The sequence below is a fragment of the Aquarana catesbeiana genome, linkage group LG11 (assembly GCF_042186555.1).
Source record: "Aquarana catesbeiana isolate 2022-GZ linkage group LG11, ASM4218655v1, whole genome shotgun sequence".
NCBI lineage: Eukaryota > Metazoa > Chordata > Amphibia > Anura > Ranidae > Aquarana > Aquarana catesbeiana.
The window spans coordinates 224,213,547-224,238,421 of NC_133334.1; the positions used below are offsets into that span (position 1 = coordinate 224,213,547).

A 24,875-nucleotide genomic window follows, 5' to 3' on the forward strand; every position below is an offset into this window, starting at 1 on the left:
GCTGTGTGTAAATTTAATGAGGAAAAAAATGAACTTTAAATAATTTTAGCAAATGGCTGCAATATAACAAAGAGTGAAAAATTTAAGGGGGTCTGAACACTTTCTGTCCCCATTGTATGTGTGATTAACCTATTAACCTAAAATCGGTTCTGATATCGCTGTTTTACTAAACTGACAGCTTATTATTCTAAATAGGAAACCTTCATTTTGACTGCAAATATTTAAAGATTCTAACTACCAGCAAGAATAAGTCCTTACATTTCTTTTACTTTGAATTTTATTGAAAAGATCGAAGTAAATAGGCACTTACAAAGTGCAACAGGGTTATACAATATTAGAAGCAAGTTCAAAAGGAGTTTCTCTCTGCGAGTATTACACAGCAATCAATGATGTAGAAATAGAAAAAGGAACAACAACCAGGCCCAGCAGCATTAAATTAATTGGCAATCAAGTAACTAAGCCATGCCTGAAATTGCAATGTGTTTCACGTCCAAAAAATGTAAGTTAAAGAAAAAAATAAAAAAGAATGAGAATAGGGGCCCTTCAGCCAGGGACCATAGGACTTAAAACCCCATTTGGTCTTCTATGGGACCACTCAAGCTTTTGTCAGATGTAAATAATAGAGATAAGTTCAGGAGGGGGAATGCAGCTCGTTGGACTTAAAGTGTTTTGTTAAGGAAATTTTTTTTTTTCTACAGTTCCCTCTGATATATAACATTTAGGCTCCGCAGTGCATGTCATTTATAAAAATATACGGTATAAAAGGCTCAGCTGACTGTCTGCTGGTCTCCTCTCCCAATGTGATAGCTGCCAGGGGGAGGTTCTGGGAAACCCCCGCTAACGTCAGCCGAGGAGAGGAGGGGGGGGAGTAAGCTGTTATACCGCATATTGTTATAAATGAGATTCACTGCGGAGCTTAATGTTATATATCAGAGGGAACTGTAGAAAAAAAACTACTGTTTTTTTTTAGAGCAGGAGGGGAGGATCGGGGAACTGACAGGGGAGAGGGAGACGCAGACACAGGAGAGCAGGCTGTGGATGACGGAGGCACATACAGATGACTCCGGTGTCAGAGCTCAGCAGCCCTGATAGATCGGTGTCAGCACAGAGAGGGGAGGGTAGAAACTGGCAGGATCAGCCAGGTATTTCAGGTATTACAAGGGCCCAAATGACACAGCACAAGCACTGTGCTGTATAACATGCTTTAAGGGAACAGGATTTATTTTTTATTTTTTGGGGTTAACAAACTCTTTAATTCATATTATGCTTGCACATATTACAAAGTGCCTTAATTCCTGGAATTCAGCTTTAGTGACACTTTAAATACAAAATTATTAAGTAGGCCTTCTGTGTACTTAGCAAAACTCATAAAGAGACTATTGTATTGAATTGCTACGTGCCTTTATGTTAAATTGTAAATTTGCTAATCTGTGTGAGATTGTATTGTGTGGCTGCACCCTTGTGTTCTCTATAAATACAACAGTTGGCTGACAGAGTACTGGATGGCCAATCTGATTGCATGATGATTAGTGTCAGTATGTTGAGGTTATTAGATTTGACAAAGGATGCGATACATGTCATTACGAGCAACAGGGATTGCTTAGTAGACCAGTCAGCTGACAAACTGCAGGTGATGGCAGTGTACTCAGAACTGTCTGTTTGTTTGTATGGGGGCTGTGAGAAGGGTGACTGTAATGCTGGGTACACAGGATCCAAATATGAGTTCAGAAAGGGACCGTTGACATTGGGACTGTGTGTACAGTTGCCAGTCAACCAAAGATGGTCTCATGAGTGGCTTCTCTTGAGCGTGCATGCTGGAAAACCAGCATCCGACTGGTGTGTTTTAATAAAGGGGGGGGTCACCCTGTCAGTGCTGGTTGATTTCCTCCTTTTTTCCTTTTCATCTTTATTTGGGCCAAAATGGCTGAGAAAGTGATCCGCTACTGGAAGCAAAGCCAAGACACAGTCAGACTTCAGACCAGCATGGGCCAGATGAAAAGGCAGCTGGTCTCTGTCCTGGATGAGCATGATTGTGCAGAGCAAGTGCTTGCTTTGGCATCACACATAACAACCCAGAGGAGGAGCAGTCTTAACCACCACAGGATGCAGAAAGATGTGATATTCCGGATGGCCAACCTGACACCTAGATACCATCCTTGTTGGCGACCTATAGCCACTGAGCTCAGTTGATCCAACCCTATGCCTCCAGAACCAGCAGCTCCTTCTGCAGCATCAACAAAAAGAGCACCAACACTAGCTGGTGCTAGCCAAACTCCAGCTTCAAAAAAATGGGTCTGCTGGTTTCGTAGTGTCCAGAGAGTATAAAATCCCCCTGGACAACTGTACAGAAATGGTGATATGGCCAGAATTTTCCAGGGACTTGAAAAAACTTTTTGTCAGCACTGTATGCCCAATGAGCAAAGGCCATGGTACCTCACACTAGGGCTAAGAGGCAAGGCCTTGGAAACAATTCTAAATCTTGCAGAGGACCATGAGGACATTAAACAGGCCATAACTAATTGACACCATCTCCCTCCAAACATGTAAGGCACATAGAGATTGTTTACTGGTTTCTGCTAAAACACTGTCATACCTACTGAGCAATTAATGCAATTCCTGTGTCAATTGGGCTATAACAAGCATGCCCTATTGGCTAAAAATTAGATAAGAATGCATTTTTATTTATTTCTTGTATTTTTTTTTCTTTCTAACTCTTCAGATTGCCATCTGATTCCCAAGAATCTTTCCAGCTTTCTGCGCCAGTGTTGCCATCTGTTTCTTCCCAGCTCTTGCTTTTCAGTGTTGGGGATTGGTCTGGATTGTCCCATGATAGTAAATTTGAGGTCCAGCTGGAAGCAACTGGAGGTAAAAAAATCAGCTTGGGAACACTATCCCGTGAATCTAGGTAAGGTGTACACAAGTTAAACGTTTCCAGTGCCTTGTTTATGTTTTTCGTAATAACTGTCTGGTATCAGATTAGCATTTATTACAAGAATTGTGTGAAAATTCAGTAATGCATGAAAAGAAAAACACTGATTTTAGATAGAAAGGCATCATTTTATTTTAGTATGGTTTTGTTTTCTATCTCTTCAGACTGTTATCTGCTTTTAACAGACCTTGAAATAGGCTGTGGAAAACAACAATTAGCGTTTATTTTTTCTTTTATACATGTGCAGTGAAAATTGCGTACTGCAGTTTTATTTTGTGCTTTGCTATATTTACTGTCAAAATAAGTCACCAGTACATACACAAGTATATGCAAACTAAGCTGGGTTAGTTCTAAAAGCTTTGGCATTTACCATTGTGAAAATTGTAGAAGAGCTGTTTATTATTAAGTCATACAATAGCCGTTACACAACAAAATTATATACCACCATTCTCTTTTCTGAGATAATTCAAATAGTATAAGAGCTTGCATTTATGAATTGGATGTCTTTCATACTCTTTTTGTAAAAATGGGCAGCATAGTATTTCAGTGGTTGTCATGCTTTGCTTGCAGAGCTGGGGTCCTGAATTAGATTACCATCAAAAACACTAGGGTTGATTTACTAAAGGCAAATTGTCATTGCACTTGCAACTTCAGTTGCTCTAGATCTGAGGGGAACATGCAAGGAAAATAAAAAAACATTTTTTCCTGCACATGATTGGATGATAGAAATCAGCAGAGCTTCCCCTCAGATCTAGAGCTACTGCACTTGCAGTGCACAGTATATTTGCCTTTAGTAAATCAACTACATTGTCTGGATGGAGTTTACTTTACCCTGGTTGGTTCAATGGCAGCCCCAATAATTTATATATAACCCATATGCTGATTGAATGCATTGTAAGCTCCACAGAGGTTTACTGGGATATATTTAACATGTGTCTTGTTATAAATGTACACCAAATAATTGCATTATTTTTTTTACATTGTAGTATTTTTGTTTATTATATCACTGTTCTTTTTAACTGGGATGATAAAGTATAGTGATTTTATCATCCATTGAGGAACACACTTTCGCCTTTAGGTTAAACTGCCACCTACAGGACTGGACACTGATAAACTTTTTTTGTCCAACCCAGATTAACCCTTTCCACTACCAGAATAGCTCAGTTGTTTGCTAGTGTGCTAGAACGATGAATTTCTTTTTTTACAGCTCTGCTGTGTTAAAACTATTTTTTTTGTTATTTTTTTGCTAGCCCTTTTTTTTTTTTTTTTTTTTTTTTTTTCATTTTCAGAGGACACTTCTCTACATTGCTACTGGAGCTTTGAATGCAGCTTTCTGTCAGTCATCCTTAGCCTTAACACTATATTGGACATGCAAGGACAGCCTGGCAGTGACCTTTGGGCACTGGGTTCTGTTCTGGAAATAGCTGCAGAACACTATCCTGGTCCAAACCCATTGGCATGTCCCTGTCTCTCTAAAGACTCCGTGACTAGGCTGGTTGGGCCGTGCATTGGGAGTTACCACAATTACGGAACTTAGGTTGCTGAGTGCCTTTATTCCCCATTCCCGGTGAATTTGCCGTAGGAGAGGTTAACGATGTGGGACAGAGTGCTGTTATCCGCAGGGTGGATTGGCGTAAACTTGCACTATGTGTTCTCTCTGTCCCACCATACAGCATAAGGGGGCATCTCACCACTGTTTCTTCTGCTTGAAAAAAGCCATGTAGAACTTTAATCTGTTATTTCTGCCCATCCAGAAAAAGTGGCTTTGGTCACCTCTGGCCATTAGACCCTTGTAACAGGGTTGCCACATGCCTGTTTCTAGACATGGGGGACACATTCTACTAACAGTTCAGCGGCGACTGCTTTCAGCATGCCTTCTGATGATGCCAACATCTGCGGCCTCTGAGGAGTCACAATCTACTGCTAATAATCCCAAATTAAAAGACAACTGTTTTTGTTCTTATTGATTCCGTATGCCCCACTCTTAAAATGGAGGATCAGCCTGTTGCTTCTAACAGTGCTGTTTGCAGTCTTTGGTCATTTAAAATGCCTAAGATTGCAAAGAATTTACCATTGCACCTGCTTTTTCCAACTGTTTTGCTATGGAGATTGGAAACATCTTAAGCTGTTGGCTCCCCCCTAAATGCTTATTGGCAGGGGAAGTGTGACTGCCAATTGCCCATTTTTGAAATGCACATTGCTGACACGATTTGAAAGTGAAGTTTTGCCCAAGACGGGCCGATCTACCTCTCTTGCCACGGTGAGATGTCTGTCTCCTTGACCCAGAAGAGCTTGCCTGTATGCTGAAGGTGTTCCAGGACCTGTTTCCTAGGTAGGGAGGTGCTGAGTGTGTATCGCCTGGGTTCCAGGTAAACAACAAACTAAATTGGCTTGTCTCCAGGTTTAGAGATTCTCTAGTAGAAGCGGTGGACGTTGTGGTGGTTCTGTGGGATCAATACACCCTGATTTATGCGTTTCCTCCTCTGAAAGTTCTTCCTTGTCTGCTTTGGAGGATAGAAATGGAAGGGAGTTCTTGATAATTTAGATCTCTGGGCTGTGGAATGCCAACCTGGTAAGATTCCTGGTAGGTGCTCTGTGGATTGGGCTTTCAGAATCTTCTGTCCCAAGGACCGATTTTTCACCCACTGGCACTGGTCACTGGCATTGCAGGTATAGGTATTGAAACCCAGGTTCTGAGGGACAGGGGCATCCTGAGCCTGATTCATACAATTATAAAAGTTAGAAAATATACTTCTTGCAAGGTCTATCATCAGACATGAAAGACTTGCTTCACTTGGTGTGAATCTCAGGACTTGCACCCCAGGAGTTTCTCAGTGGGACAATTTGTCTTCTATCTTTGGGTCTGGGCATTGTCTGGCTCTCAGCACTATCTATCAAGGGTCAAGTTTCTGGCTCTTTCTATTTTGTTTCAGAGACTGTTGACCTCTCACTCTTATTCAAGAAGTGGGGTTGAGGTCCTCTTTTCGGCTCCAGTCCACCCACAGGAAATTTCCTTCCATTTTCTTGATGTGGCGTAGGCTGTGAGAGTCTTTCAGCCGCTGCTTAGTTTAGGAAATTTATTTTTTTGTCCCCGTAAGGGTGCACAAGCTTTTTATTCCACCGTCTAGGTGGCTCAGGCAGGCTACCATCAAAGCTCATGGTTTGGGTTTCAATCTTTCCTGTCAAGGTATACTCTACCAGATCTGTGAGCGTTGTTTGGCTTTCGACATTAAGCAACTATTTCCTAGATTTGCAAGGCTGCCACCTGGTCTTCTGCTCACCCATTCTATCAGGAGGCTGTTGTGGCCTCATCTGATGCCAGCTTTAGGAATAAAGGAGAAGTCCAGCCTGAGCTTTTTAGGCTGGGCTTCTACTATCAGGAGAATTCGTTCTGCACTCCTGTGACCCATTTTCAGCGGAGAGCAGTCTGAAGTCCGCTCTCCACTGATGTCACTGTAATGAGTCGAGGCGGCGCGTCATCCCGACCTCCGAAGTCTGGATCCGCCAGCTGCCTTGACTGATGGCAGTCTCAGCGAGCCGCTGGGACGGCCGTTCCCCGCCCCTCCACAGCTCAGCGCTCCAGTGAGCATGAAGGAGCAGAGCAGGAGAGATGCTGACTGACAGACAGCATCTGTCCACTCAGGGAGGTGAGAGAACCGAGCCATCGGCGTTGTTCTGTGGCTCAGTTCTCAGGGACAGCTGCAGCATTGGTCTGATGTTGGATCCACCTAGGTAGGTATGAATATAAAAACAAAACCCATACTTCTCTTTTAAAGAATTCCTATGACCTTAAATGAACGAGAAACTACATAGGAGGATCTTTTTTTTTTTTTTTTTTTTTTTTTTTTTTTAATTTTAATTTTTTTTTCTTTCTCGAACATCACGGGACACAGAGCCACAGTAATTACTGATGGGTTATATAGGTATCACTGGTGATTGGACACTGGCACACCCTATCAGGAAGTTCAACCCCCTATATAATCCCTCCCCCTTGCAGGGATACCTCAGTTTTTACGCCAGTGTCTTAGGTGATGGACATGTAAAGATGTCCTGTGCTGAGCTCCAAAGGGAATATCCTAAGATCCTATACTGGGGCAAGCCAGGCGAACCGGATCCATTCAAAGTGTCTTTTCATGGCCGAATTGAATGGTAGCCGGGCCTCGTGTCCGAAGAAACAAGGTTTTACCCGTAATGCTTCTCTTTTTAGAGAGCTGGACCCCGCAGATCAGAAAATGGCTTTAAACTTCCTAATTTCTGGCGAGGTGCTTTACGGTCCCAGAACTGTTGGATCCCCCTACTGATGGATTTTACAGGTAAGCTGTTTTAAAAAATCCTATTTTTTTTTTTTACTCACAGTAAAGTCCTTTTCATTGATCCACTGAGGGACACAGGTCCCACCACTCCGCGTTTATAATCATGCTGTTTATACTGCTTTGCTACAAAAGTGAGACGTGCTGGTCTGCCAGCACTGGAGCAGGGGGAGGTCCTCCCATCCCATTCTTGAAGATCCTCTCATCAGAGAATTCTCATCTCTCCATTTACATCCTGGATTCTCGGGCATTGTGATTTCTTCTGCATTTCAGGGATATTACCAAGGTGGGTTACATGATCGAAATCTAATTGAACTATGCCATGGTGCTGGCATGCCTCCACCATTGAGGAGTAACAGGAGTTCTTGCTGTGACAAGGATGTTGGGATTCTGACCTGTCAAGGACGTTAATCGCTGTGCTTATGCCAGATGTGGACAGTTGGCAGACAGACTTCACCACCCAGTTACATCTGGGGAGAGCTATCCTTACAACCGAGTGCATTCTAGGACTTTTGTTGCAGGTGGAGGTTGCCAGATGTGAAGCCCCTCTGCAGTCCTGGTTCAAATGCTTGTGAACCAGGTATGTTTCCAGGTGCAGCAATTCTCTAGTGGGAGCAGTAGTCGCTCTCTGGACCTCGTTGGATCTATATAACCTGATTTATGCCTTCCTCTTTTAATGCTTCGCAGATTTGAGGTGGAGGATTCTCTGGTGGACTTCTTGCTTAGGATACATTCAAGTGAATGTAATTTGCAAACCTTTTGAGGTTCCTGGGTGTCTCTTTAGCCCAAGGAGGATCTCTTTTTTTTTTTTTTTCAGATAGGATTAGGCTAGAGCTTAGCTTTTGGCACTATGAAGTTTTTAATTCCTTCCTTGACGGATTTGGTTAGCTTATTAACCTTCTATTCCTTGTTTTAAGACCTTGTTTGGGAAGTTCCCATTTACTTTCACCAGTCTGTCCGTTGCGACTCCATGGAATCAAACTTTGGTTCTTTGTGCATTCTCGGGAACTGCCATTTAGAGGTTTTTTTTGGAGGTTATTCACCATTTTATCCACAAAGGGTTCTTCCCCAGTAGTCATCGCCTTTTCGATCCTTCTGCCCAACTTCACGTTGTGAGGAGCCTCTCTTCCTATCGATTTTCGTTCAGGCTGGGAATGTCAACACGTTTTAGCCAATTATGGCCTGAATCATGATTCCAAGATTTAAAGTCATAATTGGCTGAAACACGTTGACATTTTGTGGCGGTTACCAATGCATACCTACTGATTAAAGCCCATGTTTGCAGAGGATACACTGCAGAGCTGGCTTTCTTTAATAGATTGATTTGGACGAGGGTTTAGCTACCTCAGCCTAGACACCAGTGTTAAACAGATGTAGGATATAGTGGGAGGTAGAAGCACCAATGTGTTTTTTGGACATTCCAAATGGACTCTGTAGTGAGATTTGGCTCTTGTTCCACCTTCTAGATGGATCAGCTAAACCAGCTCTTAAGCTTTGCAAATAGAAATAAGATATACCTGCGATCAAATCCTAATAGCTTATTCATATACTGTATGTATAATGCATCAGATGCTAAAGGGGTGTGACCATATGTTAACACACAAAAATTTTGAATGAGCCCTCTGCACCCTGCTATAAACCCTTTCTAGCAAACTTTGCACAAATAGGGTTTTTAGTTCACATACATTGCGACACATGTTTAAGCTGGCCAACTGTGTCAAAGTATGTCCCTCTCTGGCCAGTACCTACTCTGCTCTGCAAAATGCAAATGTTCTAGTGCATATAGTGCCAATATAGGGCAAACACATACATTGTAGGAGAGCTACAGGTACAGGTCTGGTTATTGACCTGGAGTATGCAAAAAAATTACATTATATACCTGTGCTCAAATCCCAATAGTATATGAAGATAGATTGATGTCTTAAATATACACTGCTCAAAAAATTAAAGGAACACTTTGAAAATACTTCAGATCTCAATGGGGAAAAATATGCTAGATATCTATACTGATATGAACTGGTTAATGTGTTCGGAACAAAAGAATGCCACATCGTTTGATGGAAATGAAACGTATCAACCTACAGAGGGCTGAATTCAAAGACATCCAAAAATCAAAGTGAAAAAATGATGCAACAGGCTAGTCCATTTTGCTGAAATTTAATTGCAGCAACTCAAAATGGTACTCAGTAGTTTGTATGGCCCCCACTTGCATGTATGCATGCCTGACAACATCGGGGCATGCTCCTAATGAGATGGTGGATTGTATCCTGGGGTATTTCCTCCCAGAACTGGACCAGGGCATCACTGAGCTCCTGAACAGACTGAGGTGCAACCTGGCGGCGTCGGATGGACTGAAACCTAATTTCCCAGAGGTGTTCTATTGGATTTAGGTGGCTTCCTCTAGAGAATTCCCAGAATGCACAGGTTCCTAACCAGTTCATTCTGGGGACATCTGGATTGGCCAAGTACTTCATTACACGTTCTTTACCCCTGCAGGGGTGAGGGCTTCTGAATACAAAAAGTTGTCATTTTTTGGACATTAGCACAACAGCACTTTCTATGAAAATATGCATATAGAACATTGAAAGTAATTTTCTATACTGCTACATGGACTTGGTTTTCTCTAGTGTCATATATACATATCTTATCTGACTGTTTAATCAGTTATTCACAGTATTTGCAGTCAATAGTTTTGGACACTTCACATTGCAATTAAGGATTTGTTTTGTATCACTTAAGATAGATCTTCTCACTTACTATAAGGCCTTTTCATTGCGCAGTGCACTTTTTATGTATTTGGTATTTCTACCTTCAATGTAATAGGGTCTAATTACCCACCATTGCCTGCTATCCTTTTTTGGATTAGAAGAGCTATTATACCATTATTTTTGAGCTATTGCTTTTTGAATCAGAGGGGTTACCATACCATTATTTTTGAGCAGCTCCAATTCCCCGTTCTGAATACTTCACTGGTAGATAAGCGACTTTTACTCTTCCTGCATCAAGCATCATTTCCCAATGCAAGGCTGCCACCTGACCACCTGTTCTTATTTTTATTTATTGCCAGGTGGATGTTTGGGCCTCTCCTAATGCCAGCTTTGGGTCTAAGTCATTCAGGCAACTTGGGCAGCTGTAAGTCCCCAGTTTTTATGTTTTTGGGCTTTTTAGCAATTGTTTACTGTGTTGCCAACCCCTCAGCTGGACTGTTTTTGGATGTCCTGAAAGTGATCGACCTGTGGTTCTAAATCATTGAGAAAGAAAATAGGATTTCACTGTAAATTCTTTTTTTTTTGTAGTCTGAGGGACACAAGTACTCTGTGTGTTTTGATCATACTTTTGGTACTAGTTGGCATGCTGGTAGTTGGAGGTGGTGGTGGTGGTGGTGTGTGTGTGTGTGTGTGTGTGTGTGTGTGTGTGTGTGTGTGTGGGGGGGGGGGGTTATTCTGGGCAGTTTTTTCTTTCTTTAGTTTGCCAGTGTCCAGTTCTTCTTCTGTAGGCAGTAGTATAACCCAATATTGATTCATTTGTCCCCTCAATGAACTACAAGAAAAGGATTTTATGGTGAGTACAAAAATCCAATTTTTTGCCATGATCTTGATAAATGTATCTTGTACTGCAGGTGTTTCATCTGGGACTGTGATTCATGTAAAGATCTAACCTGTAAGTTGAAGGACTCCAAGGTGCATGTTGCCATCCTTATACAAGGGCAGGTAAAAATATGATATTGGTACATTACAGTCAAAGTGAGGCTCCAAGATTTTAAAATAGATTGTTCTGGTACCTCAACAAGATGGCAAACCACACTCAAATTCTTGAACAAAGGCAACAAATAACTCAGGCTCCTTAAGCAACATAAGATAAGCTAAATTGGTAGTATATAATTCTTCCAATAGGTTAATGAATCCATTTTGTCTTTTGGTCAAAGTTCTAGGAGCCCTTTTAAGATGCATACAGGCTGCTTTCATTTTATTCTGCAGTATACATTTCAAGCTCCTTACTGTCTCGCATACACTGCAAGCCTGCAAAAGATGCTAGTACTAAAAAATTTCTGACCGCCACCAATCAGATTCAAACATTTGTTTTGGAAGCTTGAACCTAATTAGTGATATAGGAAAGATAGAGGGAGCAACAGCATAGGCTCCAGGAATGGTTCTGTGAAATCTAGCTACAGTGGATTTGTCAAAACTCAATAAAGAGGTATTGTAATGTGAGAAACAAAAATTGGGATTTTTTTTTTTTAATTATTTTTTATTTTTTTTGGTCCAAGACACATGATGTTTTTCTTGCCAAAAACACTTCCCTTTTTTTTTTTTAGCAACTTTTTTCCCAGACAATTTCCTCTGTGCATGTGCAGTGCAGTGTGTACTCCCTGCCATCAGATGCTGAAGAGTAGAGCCTAGAAAGTACTGGCTGCTGTGGATTTGTGAGGGAAAGCTCTCCAAACAGCTCCCCATTTTAATTCCTCCCAAGTGTTTTCTATCGGGTTAAGGTCCGGACTCTGTGCAGGCCAGTCAAGTTCCTCCACCCCAAACTCGCTCATCCGTGTCTTTTTAGACCGTGTTTGTGCACTGGTGTGCAGTCATGTTGGAACAGGAAGGGGCCATCCCCAAACTGTTCCCACAAAGTTGAAAATGTCTTGGTATGCTGATGCCTTAAGAGTTCCCTTCACTGCAATGAAAGGGCCAAGCCCAAACCCTGAAAATCAACCCCAAACCATAATCCCCCTCCACCAAATGATTTGGTTCAGTGCACAAAGCAAGGTCCTGGATGAGTGAGATTGGTGTGGAGGAGATTGACTGGCCTGCACAGAGTCCCGACCTCAACCTTTGGGATGAATTAGAGCGGAGACTGCGAGCCAGGCCTTCTTGTCCGCATCAGTGCCCGACCTCACAAATGTGCTTCTGGAAGAATTGTCAAGCCTTCCCCTAGACACACTCCTAAACCTTGTAGACAGCCTTCCCAGAAGAGTTGAAGCTGTTATAGGGTGGGCCAACTCAACATTGAACCCTACCGACTAAGACTGGGATGCCATTAAAGTTCATGTGCGTGTAAATAACTCTACCATTGAATTAAGGCCCCATTCAAGTCTACAGGAAGATCACATACAAAAAAAAAAAACAATGTGCTGATCTCACACACAATCAAGGTATGCTGGTAAAGAGTCGTCCCTGATAAAAAATACTCAGTTAATGTGGTGCTGCTCTTCTCTGATAATTCCTCTGATTAATGGGGAAGAGATCTGTAATAACGCAGTTCACCTCTGAACAAGTTACATATGTTATAGAGATGGAGAAGGGAAGGTGTTCTGTAGTTCTAACACATGTCCTGTCCTAATGTAACATCGCTTCTCCATATATATAGCCCATTGAGTGAACATTGTCACCTTTGGACAGGAAATGTGATACTAGCAGGATCACCAGGTTAAAGGGGAAAAAAATCCTGAGAAGGAAAAACAAATGCGTCCACCACATTTAATGACTGGTAGTATAATAAATGTTTGTCCTTGGGTTAAGCTACATCATAAGAAGAATGAACCAAAACAAGAAAGCAGAAAGAGAAAACGATTGAAGGATGAAGAAGAGAACATTTGCCCTAACAAGGGTCTTGTTAAAGGTGATACAGCAAAATTGAAGAATAAGAACAGCAAAAGTGCTCCATTGCCCAAGCCAGTAGCTGTTGCAAAAACAACCAATGGCATTTCAGGTATGTAAGGGATCTTTTAAAGATGGCATTTTATTTTAAATATTAAGAAATATAACAGAGTTCCCCATTTTGCTTTTAGCCTTCCAGAATCTGAAATAATATAGTTATTAAGCTGTGGTCTGGCATAACAGAATTCACTCAGCTAAACTGTTTTTTTTTTTTTTTTTCTATATTTAGGTGTCCCATCAGGACGTTGGGGTCATACTTTATGCCCTGCTGATTCTGAAACCGTGATACTGATAGGGGGGCAAGGCACACGCATGCAATTCTGTAAGGATTCCATGTGGAAGCTTAAAACAGGTAAACCTAATTTGGAATACATTTTTTGCTCTAGAAGTGTGTGGTTTACTATTTAGTGGGGGAGATTTACTAAAACTGGTGCACTCAGAATCTGGTGCAGCTGTGCATAGTAGCCAATCAGCTTCTAACTTCAGCTTGTTCAGTTAAACCTTGACAATAAAACCTGGAAGCTGATTGGTTTCTATGCAGAGTTGCACCAGATTTTGCATGTTGTAGCTTTGCTCCTTCTCACCTAAACTTCAAATATTTTTTCATCGGTAGTTTTTCTTTGTGGGTTTTATAATTTAAGTGACCTTAAACGTTTAAGATGTTTTTTGTTTTAGGAGGGTGGCTAGATTATTGATCTGGCTAATACATTATTCTTATGAATTTAGAGAATAACACATGGTTTCCTGTGGAGGCAGTGGCTGATGGTTCTACTCCAGAAGCGCGCACAGGTCACACTGCAGTCTATGATCCAGAGAGCTGCCGGATTTATGTCTTCGGAGGTTCCAAAAACAAGAAGTGGTTTAATGATGTTCATATCTTGGATACAGAGGCTTGGAGATGGAGAAGTGTTGAGGTTAGGGAGTACATGTGTTTCTTGCTTATATTATTGCTCTCACCTTTACCTGTTTTTGGCTCTTTTAAACTAAAATGAATATTGCACTTTTATTCTCTCCTCTAGGCCCAGGGAAAAGTTCCTCCTCTATCTTATCATTCTTGTTCCCTATTTCGGGGAGAATTATTTGTATATGGTGGGGTATTCCCTCGTCCAAACCCACAACCAGATGGTTGCAGTGACTCAGTATACATCTTTGATCCTCAGCATGAAATTTGGTACCAGCCCATTGTTTTAGGAAAAAAGCCTTTGGCTCGCTCAGGGTAAGAATTTTTTGCAGCAAATTGAGCATGTGTGTTCAGACACAAAATGTAGCAAGGGGGCTCATATGTGGCTTCCCTGGTCAAATCCCCTCCATCTCTGTGGGATTTGATTTTTGTACTTTAAAACCTACAGGGGTTTCTGAAGGAATGAAAATTCCTCTGTCCCCTAATTTACTTGTTTACTCATCCAATGAGGGGCACAGAAATTCCCGAGTCCTAGGAGGTAGTATGTCTTTTCCTCAGGTCTGCTAATTTTTTGATAGCCTTCCTTACTTTGTGGAATTTGTTCCTTAATCACTTCAGTCACTTTGCAGACACCATTGTTTGAGCTGGTGTCTGTATAGTAGCTACCTGGGTCTGCATTTCCACAGCCTAGCTTTAGAGGCTGTACTCCGACTTTGCTTGACTGGCCATGCGGGGCTACCCTAGTAATGCGAGTTTTGTGCACAGAGTTCTTCACTGGGCACGTTCAAGACCAGAATGTTCTACATTAACCGCAGAATGCTTTCCAGGTCCAGAACTGTGGCACAGCCTCATGTAACTGTAAAATCTTTTTTTTGGAGTCCCATCGAGGGACCCAAGTACAACTCCTGCTTTTTTTTGCTTTGCCCTGGTGCTGTTTTTTCACAAAACTGAGGCATGATGGCTAGATTAGGGGTTATACAAGGTGGGCTTGCCAGTGTCCTAAACCACATGTAGTCATCAGTATAATCTGAATTCCTGTGTCCCTCAATGAACTCCAAGAAAATGGTTTCACGGTAAGTTTAGAAATCTTATTTTACAGTGAGTACAAAAAAACTATTTTTTCCCTTAAAGTGATACTAAAGTCTCATTTTTTATATATAAAATAACAAACCTGTTATACTTACCTGTTCTGTGCAGTGGTTTTGCACAGAGCAGCCCGGATCCTCCTCTTCTCGGGTCCCTCTTTGGTGCTCCTGGCCCCTCCCTCCTGCTGAGTGCCCCCACAGCAAGCAGCTTGCTATGGGGGCACTCAAAGGGAGGGAGGAGCCAGGAGAGCCAAAGAGGGACCCGAGAAGAGGAGAATCCAGGCTGCTCTGTGCAAACCCAACTGCACAGAGGAGGTAAGTAGAACATGTTTGTTATTTTTATTGGAAAAAAAAGGAGACTTTATAATCGCCTAATGCATAGAATGAATTAAGATAAAAAAAACCTTCTGCCTTTACAATCACTTTAAGTAATTAAAGACAATGCAGTGTGTGATTTGTTTGCCATCTGTAACTGTATTTACAGAAGAGAGGCCTGTATAACTACTTGTTTCCTTTTGTTCAGGCACACTGCCAGCTTATTAAACAGGGAGCTTTACATATTTGGAGGTTGGGACACACCGCTGTGTTATAATGATCTCTTTCTGCTTGATCTGGGTAAGTGAGGTTTGTAAATATTGCAGAATAGTTTAGATACCTAAACACATAGGAGTCTATTTATAAAATATTTGTTAAAGCAGAACTCTGGAAAAAACTGTCCATGTCCTTGTTGCCGATCTCCTACTTTCACCGACTATGCCATCCATGTTCTTCTGAGCTCTGCAGTTCCTCTGCTATAGCCCGCTGATTTAGAAGAAAAAACGTTACTGCCCTGTGATATCCTGTTTGTATGACCGCTGGCTGCTATTCCTCCTGTACTTCCAGCCAGCGGTCTTGTCACTTCCCACTTGTAGTTTTCCACAGCGAACAGGGACTTGTACGATTGTCCCCGCATACTGTAGTGGACGGAGGGGTCTTGCAACCCCCAGTCTGCATCGTACATGGAGGTGATTTCCTCTCCTCCTCCTCTGCTTCCTGCCAGCACCTCCCCCAATCGGCCCCAAACCCCGCCTCCCCCTAAACCTCAGCCGGGTGACAGAGTGAAGATCTTGGGCTGTGAGAGATCTTGTATCTTGTGTTTGAAACACTTATCGCCGTACAGCCCGCCTCCTGGGCCAGCATTGAACCAGACCAGTGTGCTGTCAATCACAATGCCGGCCCAGGAGGCGGGACGTTATGGTGATCGGTGTTTGATATACAAGGTTTGTCACAGCTTGAGATCTCCGCTCTGTCACCTAGCCAGTGTCTCGTAATGATCCCTGCTCTGCACCTATGGGCTCTGAGACCGCACTTATGGGCTCTGAGACCACACTGATATTGCATTTGTGCAGGTTGCACAAATTTCCCTGTATTTCCTGTAATGATCCTTCAGCGCCATCTAGTGACCAAAATGCAATGAAATAACAATGCTGTAATAAATGAAACAACTCAGTGAGGAAACTGCACTGCATTTGGACCGCTCTGTAGATCATAAGAATTCATCTACTACAGAAAATTAAAGGAAATGTTGGGCACCCTACACGAATGCTTGTAACATTTGTTCAACAAATTTTTTTTTCAGATAGATTTTTTAATGAAATGTGTGTTTAATAAACTATTAAAATCGTTTTTATTGGTAAACTGCTTTCATTTTCTTCCCCTTTTTCATATACAGTTACAAATTGTTTTAAAGCAGGGGTCTCCAAACTTTTCAAACAAAGGGCCAATTTACTGTTCTTCAGACTTTAAGGGGGCCAGATTGTGGCCAGTGGGAGTAGAAAGTATACCAGGCCAAGCCAGCATCAGTGAGAATAAACATATTTTTCAGGGTTGGTGGTTAGTAGGTGGAGGAATAGTACCCCATCATTGGTATTAGTGGGAGGAATAGTGTCCTATCAGTGGTGTCAGTGCAAGAGTAATGCCCCACTGTTTTGTGTCAGTTGGAGGAATAGTGCCCCATCATTGGTGTCAGTGGATGGAATAGTGCCCAATCATTGATATTAGTGGGAGGAATAGTGCCCTATCGTTGGTGTCAGTGCAAGAATAATGCCCCACTATTTGGTGTCAGTTGGCGGAATAGTGCCTCATATTATTGGGGGAGAATAGTGCCCCAAGGGCCGGATAAAGACTAGCAAAGGGCCACAGTTTGGAGACCACGGTTTCAAGACCCCTTTCACACTGAATGTGTTTTTCAGGCGCTTTAGCGCTAAAAATAGTGCCTGTAAAGCGCCTGAAAAATGTCTCATCTGCAGTCCCAGTGTGAAAGCCTGAGTGCTTTCACACTGGGGCGCTGCGCTGGCAGGACATTAAAAAAAGTCCTGCAAGTAGCATCTTTGGGGCGCTTTAGGAGCGGTCTACTGCTCCTAAAGTGGCCCTGCCCATTGAAATCAATGGGCAACGCCGCCAAAGCACCTCGGCAGCGGCGCTTTGCGGGCGCTTTTAACCCTTTATTCGGTTGCTAGTGGGGGTTAAAAGCGCCCCGCTAACGGCCGAAAATGTGTTCTGCCACATGTCTTCGGTAAAAAAAAATCCTGTTAAGTGTATAATAATTGTTTTGTGTGATCACGGATATATGTACGCAGATGATCATGTACAGATGTGCGCAGATGATCATTGGGACATATGTGGGGAACGGGTGTTTTTACTGTGTGGTGACACTGTTGTGGGGACACTGGGCCGGTGATCAGTGTGTAAAAAGCTGTAAAAAACAGCTCATACTCACTGATCACCGGCCGGCTGCTGCGATCTGCTCTGTCTCTCTCCTCACTGACAACTTCCGTGTGTGGAGAAGAGAGCTGATCGCCTGGCAACCGGCTCTTTATTTACATCACATGATGGCTGTGATGGGACACAGCCATCATGTGATCAGGAGGGCCAATCACGTGGGGGGGGGTTCTGCGTAATTTTCTTGCAAAAAATGATGGTTTTCACATGTAGGAGAGAAGTGCCAGAATAGGCCCAGTATGGAAGTGGTTAAAAAGGCTATATAGCTCCTATTTAATGATTTCTTTTTTTCCCAAATCCATTTCAATGTGCCATTCTCTGCATCATTTTTAATACAAATTTCTAGATGAAGCACATGGCAATGAATGTGTTTTAAAAACACAAAATTGTGAATAGATCAATATCAATAGATTATGTAGCAAAATAATAATGATAAACGTTTTTATTGCACCTTTTGAATGTTTTCATATATTTGCTATCTGTGTTTTTCTTTTGCTCAAGCTCCTAATGTTTTTACTTTGCTATAGGACTTATGGAATTCTCTCCAGTTGAGGTGAACGGTTGCTCCCCCAGTCCTCGAAGGTAAGGAATACTTGGTAATACTGCCTGGCCTTATCTGTCGGCGTGAGCCCATATGAAAATATCTCAACGAGCTAACTGCCTTTCCTATTGCAATAACATTTCCATTTTTCAGTTACATGCAATGAAGGAACTAATTTTTATGGACAACTTGTGGAGATTTATGTATAAAAACTGAGCAAAAAATTGAGCTCCTAGAACCGAAGATGTTACAACTGTGAGATTCAGCAAGGAATCTTTCACGTTTTTGTGCAGATTTCTCTATACATAAATTGTTATGTATCACATAACAAGCAACAATTTTTATGACAACTTTTCATGCATAATAGTTACTTCATGGTTGTAGCTATCTGAAAAGAAGGGGACAAACGAAAAACACACCGCTATTCACAAATGGATTGTGAGCTAAATCCAAACAAAATGTATCCATTCTGAATAGGTTTCTAGTTTATTTGGATCCCTTACCAGTTCATGTCTGCTCTTGTTATTGTTAATATAATGTAAATATTTATACCACCTTTTAAATGCACATTTAAAGTAGTTTTGTCCCTATCCTTAAAGTGTATGTAAACCTACCGCTCACCCAGTATAAACAAATGGCACAATATTAATCTGTGCATATATACAAAACTCATGCATGTACCCTTGCCTTTCTTCTGTAACCTCTTTCAGCTGTAGGAGCCCCTCAAAACTCCAGAATCGGTGGGCAGGTCTCCTAGCGTGCATTTGGTGGGCGGAGTGGTGATGTCACATGACTCCCGCCCACCTCTACACTCTCCTACTCTGTCTGCTGCTGTCCTGGGAGCTGACTGCACCATGTAAATCCTTTGTAGTCACACTGATTTTCTGCTGATCTCGTGGATCACGTCCCATGAGTAACATCTAGTCAAAACTCAGGAAAGGCACCACATGACTTCAGCGTGCTCAATCATGCTGAGGTGTGGAGCAGCCAAATCTAGGAGAGCTTGAGAAGAAAGGAGGAGGGATGTGAAGCTGGAATTGTATACATACTCTCTGCTCTCATGCTGTGCATGAGATAAAGAAATTAGATGTCAGTCACAGCAGTGCGGGGATGTGGCGACACATTTATCTGTGTGTAGTTTTTTTATCTTGGTAAAAAAAAGACAAGAGAATTGCTCAGTGCAGAATTAACTCTATGTGGCAAGACTGGGCACAGATGACTTGACATCCTCTACTGTACCAGGTAGATGTCTTCATTAAAAAAATGTTTTTTTCAGGTTTACATCCACTTTAAGATGGGGTCATCTAAATGTTATTACATTTTGAAGTCATATTTGAAAGAATTCTGATGCATCTGTCAGTGTTCATGTTCTTTAAATAAGTTACTATAGTTTGTAAATGATTTATATATCTGTATAAATTGATCACATAGTTTTTGTTTTTTTCTTTCTTTTTTTTCAGTTGGCATTCAGCTGCATCCGTGTCTGATATTTCTTTCCTAATCCATGGAGGCTATGATGGAAATCAGGCTTTAACCGACACCCATATGTTTAATACAGGTACAAATGTGACTTGTTTTACTTTTACCTAATTTACAGTTTTTGACTGTTGCTACTGAAGGGCTTAGAATGAGCCTGTTAGCCATTTTAATCTTTTAAAAGTTGCCTACCAGCACATACTGATATTGTAAGCTTGAAAAATCTCTTCTGTGTGCCTACACTTTGCTGAGGGCCTGACTTCAGGCATAAAGATCATCAACTGCTGTTTCCCTGTATGATGAGAGTGTGCTTTTAAGCAACTGAGGTATTTGAATTGGGCATGGGTATTGAAAGGTAACATAAGGATCATTTCCCATCTAACAGTGTTAACAGTCATCATGTGGGGCTTCCTGTCGGACAGGATTTTTGCAAGTCAAAAATGGCTGATAGGGTCACTTCCATGTTGGGGGGGGGGGGGAAGATTTTTATTAAGATGAATACAAATACAGCGTAATATAACAAGCCAATAACAGAATAAGCCAATTATCAAAGAACAGGGGGAAGAAAAATTTAAGGAAGTACACTGCCTTGAGGAGGAACAAAACATGATGGACATATCTAGCATTTTGGAAACCATATGGAGGCATATAGGTCAAAGTTATATACAATTTTTCAGCTGTGGGCTACAGGAAAAGAGGCCACTAGATGGGGGAACCCTCATGCAGCAGGTCTTCCAGTAGCCATTCTCAACCTGCAGAGTGGAATGTTTTAGGAACTCTTCAACAATCAAATCAAACTCTCAATATACCAATATGGCAACCTTAAAGTGATTGTAAAGTCTCGCTTTTTTAGTTAAAAATAACAAACCTGTTATACTTACCTGCTCTGTACAGAGTAGCCCAGATCCTCCTCTTCTCGGGTCCCTCTTCTGCTCTCCTGGCCCCTCCCTCCTGATGAGTTCCCCCATAGCAAGCAGCTTGCTATGGGGGCACCCGAGCCGAGTCTCAGCTCTGTGTGTCAATTCAGACATGGACCTGCAGTCCGCTCCCTTTCTTTCCTCATTGGCTGACTGACTTTGACAGCAGCGGGACCCAATGGCGCTGCACTGCTGTCTCAGCCAGTAAGGAGGGGAGTCCCAGGCAGCCGAGACACTCCTACAACATTGCTGGAACTAGATGGGGCTCAGGTAAGTATATGGGGGGGGGGGGGGGGCTGCTGGACACAGAAGGCTTTTTGTCTTAATGCATAGAATGTATGCCTTTACAATCACTTTAAACGCACATATTTAGCTGTGCCGGCTATCGGTCCTAAATTTTTATGTATTTGGAGGAACATCTTCTATGTAAATATAATTACTTTTTATATGTCAGGGTGGAGTTCACCTCCACCAACCATAGTTCAAATGGTGGAGTAGTTGCCTACATCCAGGTCTGCTGATAGGTCACTTCAAATACTTATTTGCTATTAGTTCATTTGCAGCACATTGGGTAAAAAAATGTGCTACAAATTAGATGATTGAAAATGATGTTTAAGAGACCTAGTCATGGGGAAAAAAAACAACTGCTGCAGGTTTAAAGTGCACCTTATCTGCAGTAACCTCCCACGCCCTCAAATGAAATTTCGGGCCTCTTTGACCAGCAAAGCTCCAAAATGTCCAAATAGAGTCTGAGTTTGCCTTTTCCTTCTGCCCCCACAGATTTTTGGCCCATTATGGGCAGCCCCATTAGGCAAAAGGAATGTACAGAAGGCAGGAAGAGGCTTGCAAGCTCTGACGCTATCAAGAAGTATGAGAGCTTTGCCCTTTCAGCTGTAGGAACAAGATTTTAGAGACTGCTTGCATGTTATACCTGTAGCAGTTTTTTTGTAGATTTGCCATGTTCTGTCCTTTTGTGAAAATTACACATTTAATTTGGTGGGAGAACCTTTGATAAAAGCTGAACAATAATCTGCATACAACTACTGCATTTCTAAAGTACATATGCAACATCAAAAATAGTTTAACTGTTGCAACTCTGTTTTCCTCCCCATCAAATAAAATGTAATGTGTAGCTAGTTATTGCATGACATTTTGTCTTGCTGCCAGTTGACTCAAAATGAACGAAGTGTGGCTTACATCTCACAACTCTTTGAGCTTATGCATGAAACCTTAGGTTCAGTAACAGGATCACCAAAATGTGTTTGCCGCCATTGACCAAACCCTTAGTGCAGGGATCCTCAAACTACGGCCCTCCAGCTGTTGCAGAACTACACATCCCATGAGGCATTGTAAAACTCTGACATTCACAGACATGACTAGGCATGATGGGAATTGTAGTTCCTGAACACCTGGAGGGCCGCAGTTTGAAGACCCCTGCCTTAGTGTGTCTGTTCTGTTGTGGGCTGTGAATGCATATCTTCATCTTATTTCCAAATTGGCTATTGTACGGTGAAATAGTAATACATTGTATCGATTTGGAAAATATTACATAATTAAAATGTTTTTAAGGTTTCTTTTTCTCTTACAGTGACAAAGACTTGGACTGCTTTGGTTCACAAATCATTGCCTCGTTCGCCCCGTGCAGGGTACGCTATGCTGACCCTCCCTGCTGTGCAAGAGGAAAGTAAGGATTGCAGTCCTCAGGAATTGCTGATCTTTGGTGGAGGAGACAACGAGGGGCAGTTCTACTGTGATACTGTCAGACTGCAGATAACAGATATTGTGAATCTGTAGAGTCCTGACTTCTCTTCTGTTTATAAATCTTTGACTTTTTATTTTGTATATAAACATGTATTGTGATTTGTATAGAATTTTATAATAAAATCTGACTTGCATAAACTGGTATTAAAATCGCTACTGAAATAAAAATTAAGTGGGCCTCTCTGCAGGCTAGGGTCAAGTCATAATGTACTCATATGCACCGCATACTAGCACATTTTGACACTTGCCTGTAAAGCGGATCCCTCCCACGCAGCCTTGTCATGGATTCCCGGCGCCGTCATCTTCACCTGCTCTTCCTTCCGGGTTCGCGGGCTCCGGCTGTGCAACTGGCCAGAGCCACGGTGAGTCAGGTGCCCTTGGCTCCAGCACGAAGCTCTCAAGGTACAGCACAAGTATGCCGTCCCTTCAGAGCTCATGCGCCGGTGATGTCACTGGCAGCATCGCTTGTGAATATCTCCTAAACAGTGTAAGTTTAGGAGATATGTACTGTACCTATAAGTAAGCTTTGTTATAGGCTTACCTGTAGTTACAAGTTCAAAACTGGAGCTTACTTCCACTTTAAAAAGAATTTACTGTAGGTAGTCATATTTAACAGAAAAACGTACGTATACAGCAAAACGTTCAAATGGGGATAAAAAGCGTCTTTTAAGTGTGTTAACAGAGCTTGTTTCATTTGGTTGTACATATGAATTCTATGTGCTTGTTTCATTGTAAATGAAGTTTTATACAATTATGATTAGTTAGAAAGCAGTTTTACATATTCTTTAAATTTGTTCTTTGTGTCTTAAAACTGCCTATTTGTTATTTCTGTCATACGAATGCTATCAAATACAGGTATTTGTTATTAGCAGTGCTGATTTTCTTTGTCTTTTTTTACTGAATCATGTTGTTTTGGTGCAGGTTTGTCTGTACTAAAAACTTTGTGCATTGTACTTTTTTTGTAAATTACTTTTTATTAAGTTTTATGACATACAAACAATAACCCGCGTAAAGCGGAAACAGTCACTGGTTACAGAGTAAAAAACATCCCAGTGTAAATCAATAAAAAGGGGTGTAGATAAACAACACAAAAAAACAAACAACCCCCCCCCCAGCAAAACAAAACCCACAACAAACTCAAAAAGGGTAATAACCCAGCCCTGGTACAGTCTTGCCTAGACAGTTATGCCCACTACATTACCCTCCAGCCGGAGGTGTGATTTATAGCGATTCCGTGCGGTGACTCCCTGCTCTATCGTACAGGAGAATGTCTGCCTATGTGGTCCTTCCCTCCCTGATTCCCCCCCATACCCTCACCAGGAAATCCAGTAACCTCTAGGTATATGAATAGGCCGTCTATTGAGAAAATACTTACATTGGTCTCCAGCTAGCCCGCACTCTTCTAGCACTCCAAAAACTTTACCTTCAGAACTCTGCAGCAAACCCCAGGATCAGTGACTGTAGCTGATTATGTAGTTAATCCAAAACTGTGTCCACAGAAGCCATCCACCCTCCCCAAACCTTATCAAATTTGGCTAGAGCCCCTCTTCTTAGATAGGTAGCTTTATAAAATGGCACTGCTTTATTGACCAGAGCTTTCCAGGTCTCCAAGGTTGGGGTTGACTAACTCTTCCACGATAGGACAATTCGTCTTTTAGCATAGAACAATAATAGGGTGAGAATAGTTCGTATAGCCCTAGTGGTGGCCAAAGGTTCAACCAAATGCAACAAGCATACTTCAGTGGACAGGGGGATTGAAATAGAGGTGACCGATTTAATACAGTGGGTTATAGCTCCTTAAGTTCGTTAAATGACATTAGGATGCCATTTAGTACAATATGCTGTAAAGTTTTGACCCCATATTTAGTCCAGACAACAGGGTCTGGGTAGTCATAAAAATGTACCAGATTGGGATTTCTCCACAGAGGTTAATTAGGGGAGAACCTAGCAAGTGGGTGTGGTGCTGCGCTAATCCAAATAAATGAATAGATACATAGATGAAGGGCGTGCTGCAATGCTAATGTGTATAAAGCTAGTCCCAAAACGTGGGCGTGGGGTGTGTTCACAGTATAAAACCTTATATAAAATATTGTGAGATCCAAATTATGGTAAAGTATAACTAATCTCAAAAAAGAGTAAATCCAAATGTCCGGACTTGTGGAAAGTTGCAATAACGTCAACATAAACGATATAAAGCATGCAGTGTCAGACTTATCAAGTGGTGCATAAATAAGTATGTGGGTGACGAAGAAATTGATATACACAATTTACAAAAAGCAAAATAAGAAGCGGGAAAATACAATGTTACACTGTACGTCCGGAGAGATCTCAAGGCGTACGTACAGTGTAACATTGTATTTTTCTGCTTCTTTTTTGAGATTAGTTATACTTTACAATAATTTGGATCTCACAATATTTTATATAAGGTTTTATACTGTGAACACACCCCACACCCACGTTTTGGGACTAGCTTTATACACATTAGCATTGCAGCATGCCCTTCATCTATGTATCTATTCATTTATTTGGATTAGCGCAGCACCA

At 41.8% G+C, this 24,875-nt stretch overlaps 1 protein-coding gene across 1 annotated transcript in view; it reads left to right on the forward strand.

Annotated features, from left to right (window-relative positions):
• The window catches only part of LOC141112515 (kelch domain-containing protein 1-like), a 49,802-nt gene extending 26,600 nt beyond the window's left edge, over positions 1-23,202 (forward strand). The window contains exons 2-11 of the mRNA XM_073605413.1: positions 2,720-2,905; positions 10,859-10,949; positions 12,753-12,942; positions 13,120-13,242; positions 13,617-13,804; positions 13,910-14,106; positions 15,400-15,491; positions 18,164-18,218; positions 19,638-19,735; positions 22,159-23,202. Of these exons, the coding sequence (XP_073461514.1) occupies positions 2,720-2,905; positions 10,859-10,949; positions 12,753-12,942; positions 13,120-13,242; positions 13,617-13,804; positions 13,910-14,106; positions 15,400-15,491; positions 18,164-18,218; positions 19,638-19,735; positions 22,159-22,364 (1,426 nt within the window). The 3' untranslated portion in view covers positions 22,365-23,202. The remainder of the gene's footprint in view (positions 1-2,719; positions 2,906-10,858; positions 10,950-12,752; positions 12,943-13,119; positions 13,243-13,616; positions 13,805-13,909; positions 14,107-15,399; positions 15,492-18,163; positions 18,219-19,637; positions 19,736-22,158) is intronic.
• The last annotated feature ends 1,673 nt before the right edge of the window (positions 23,203-24,875 follow it).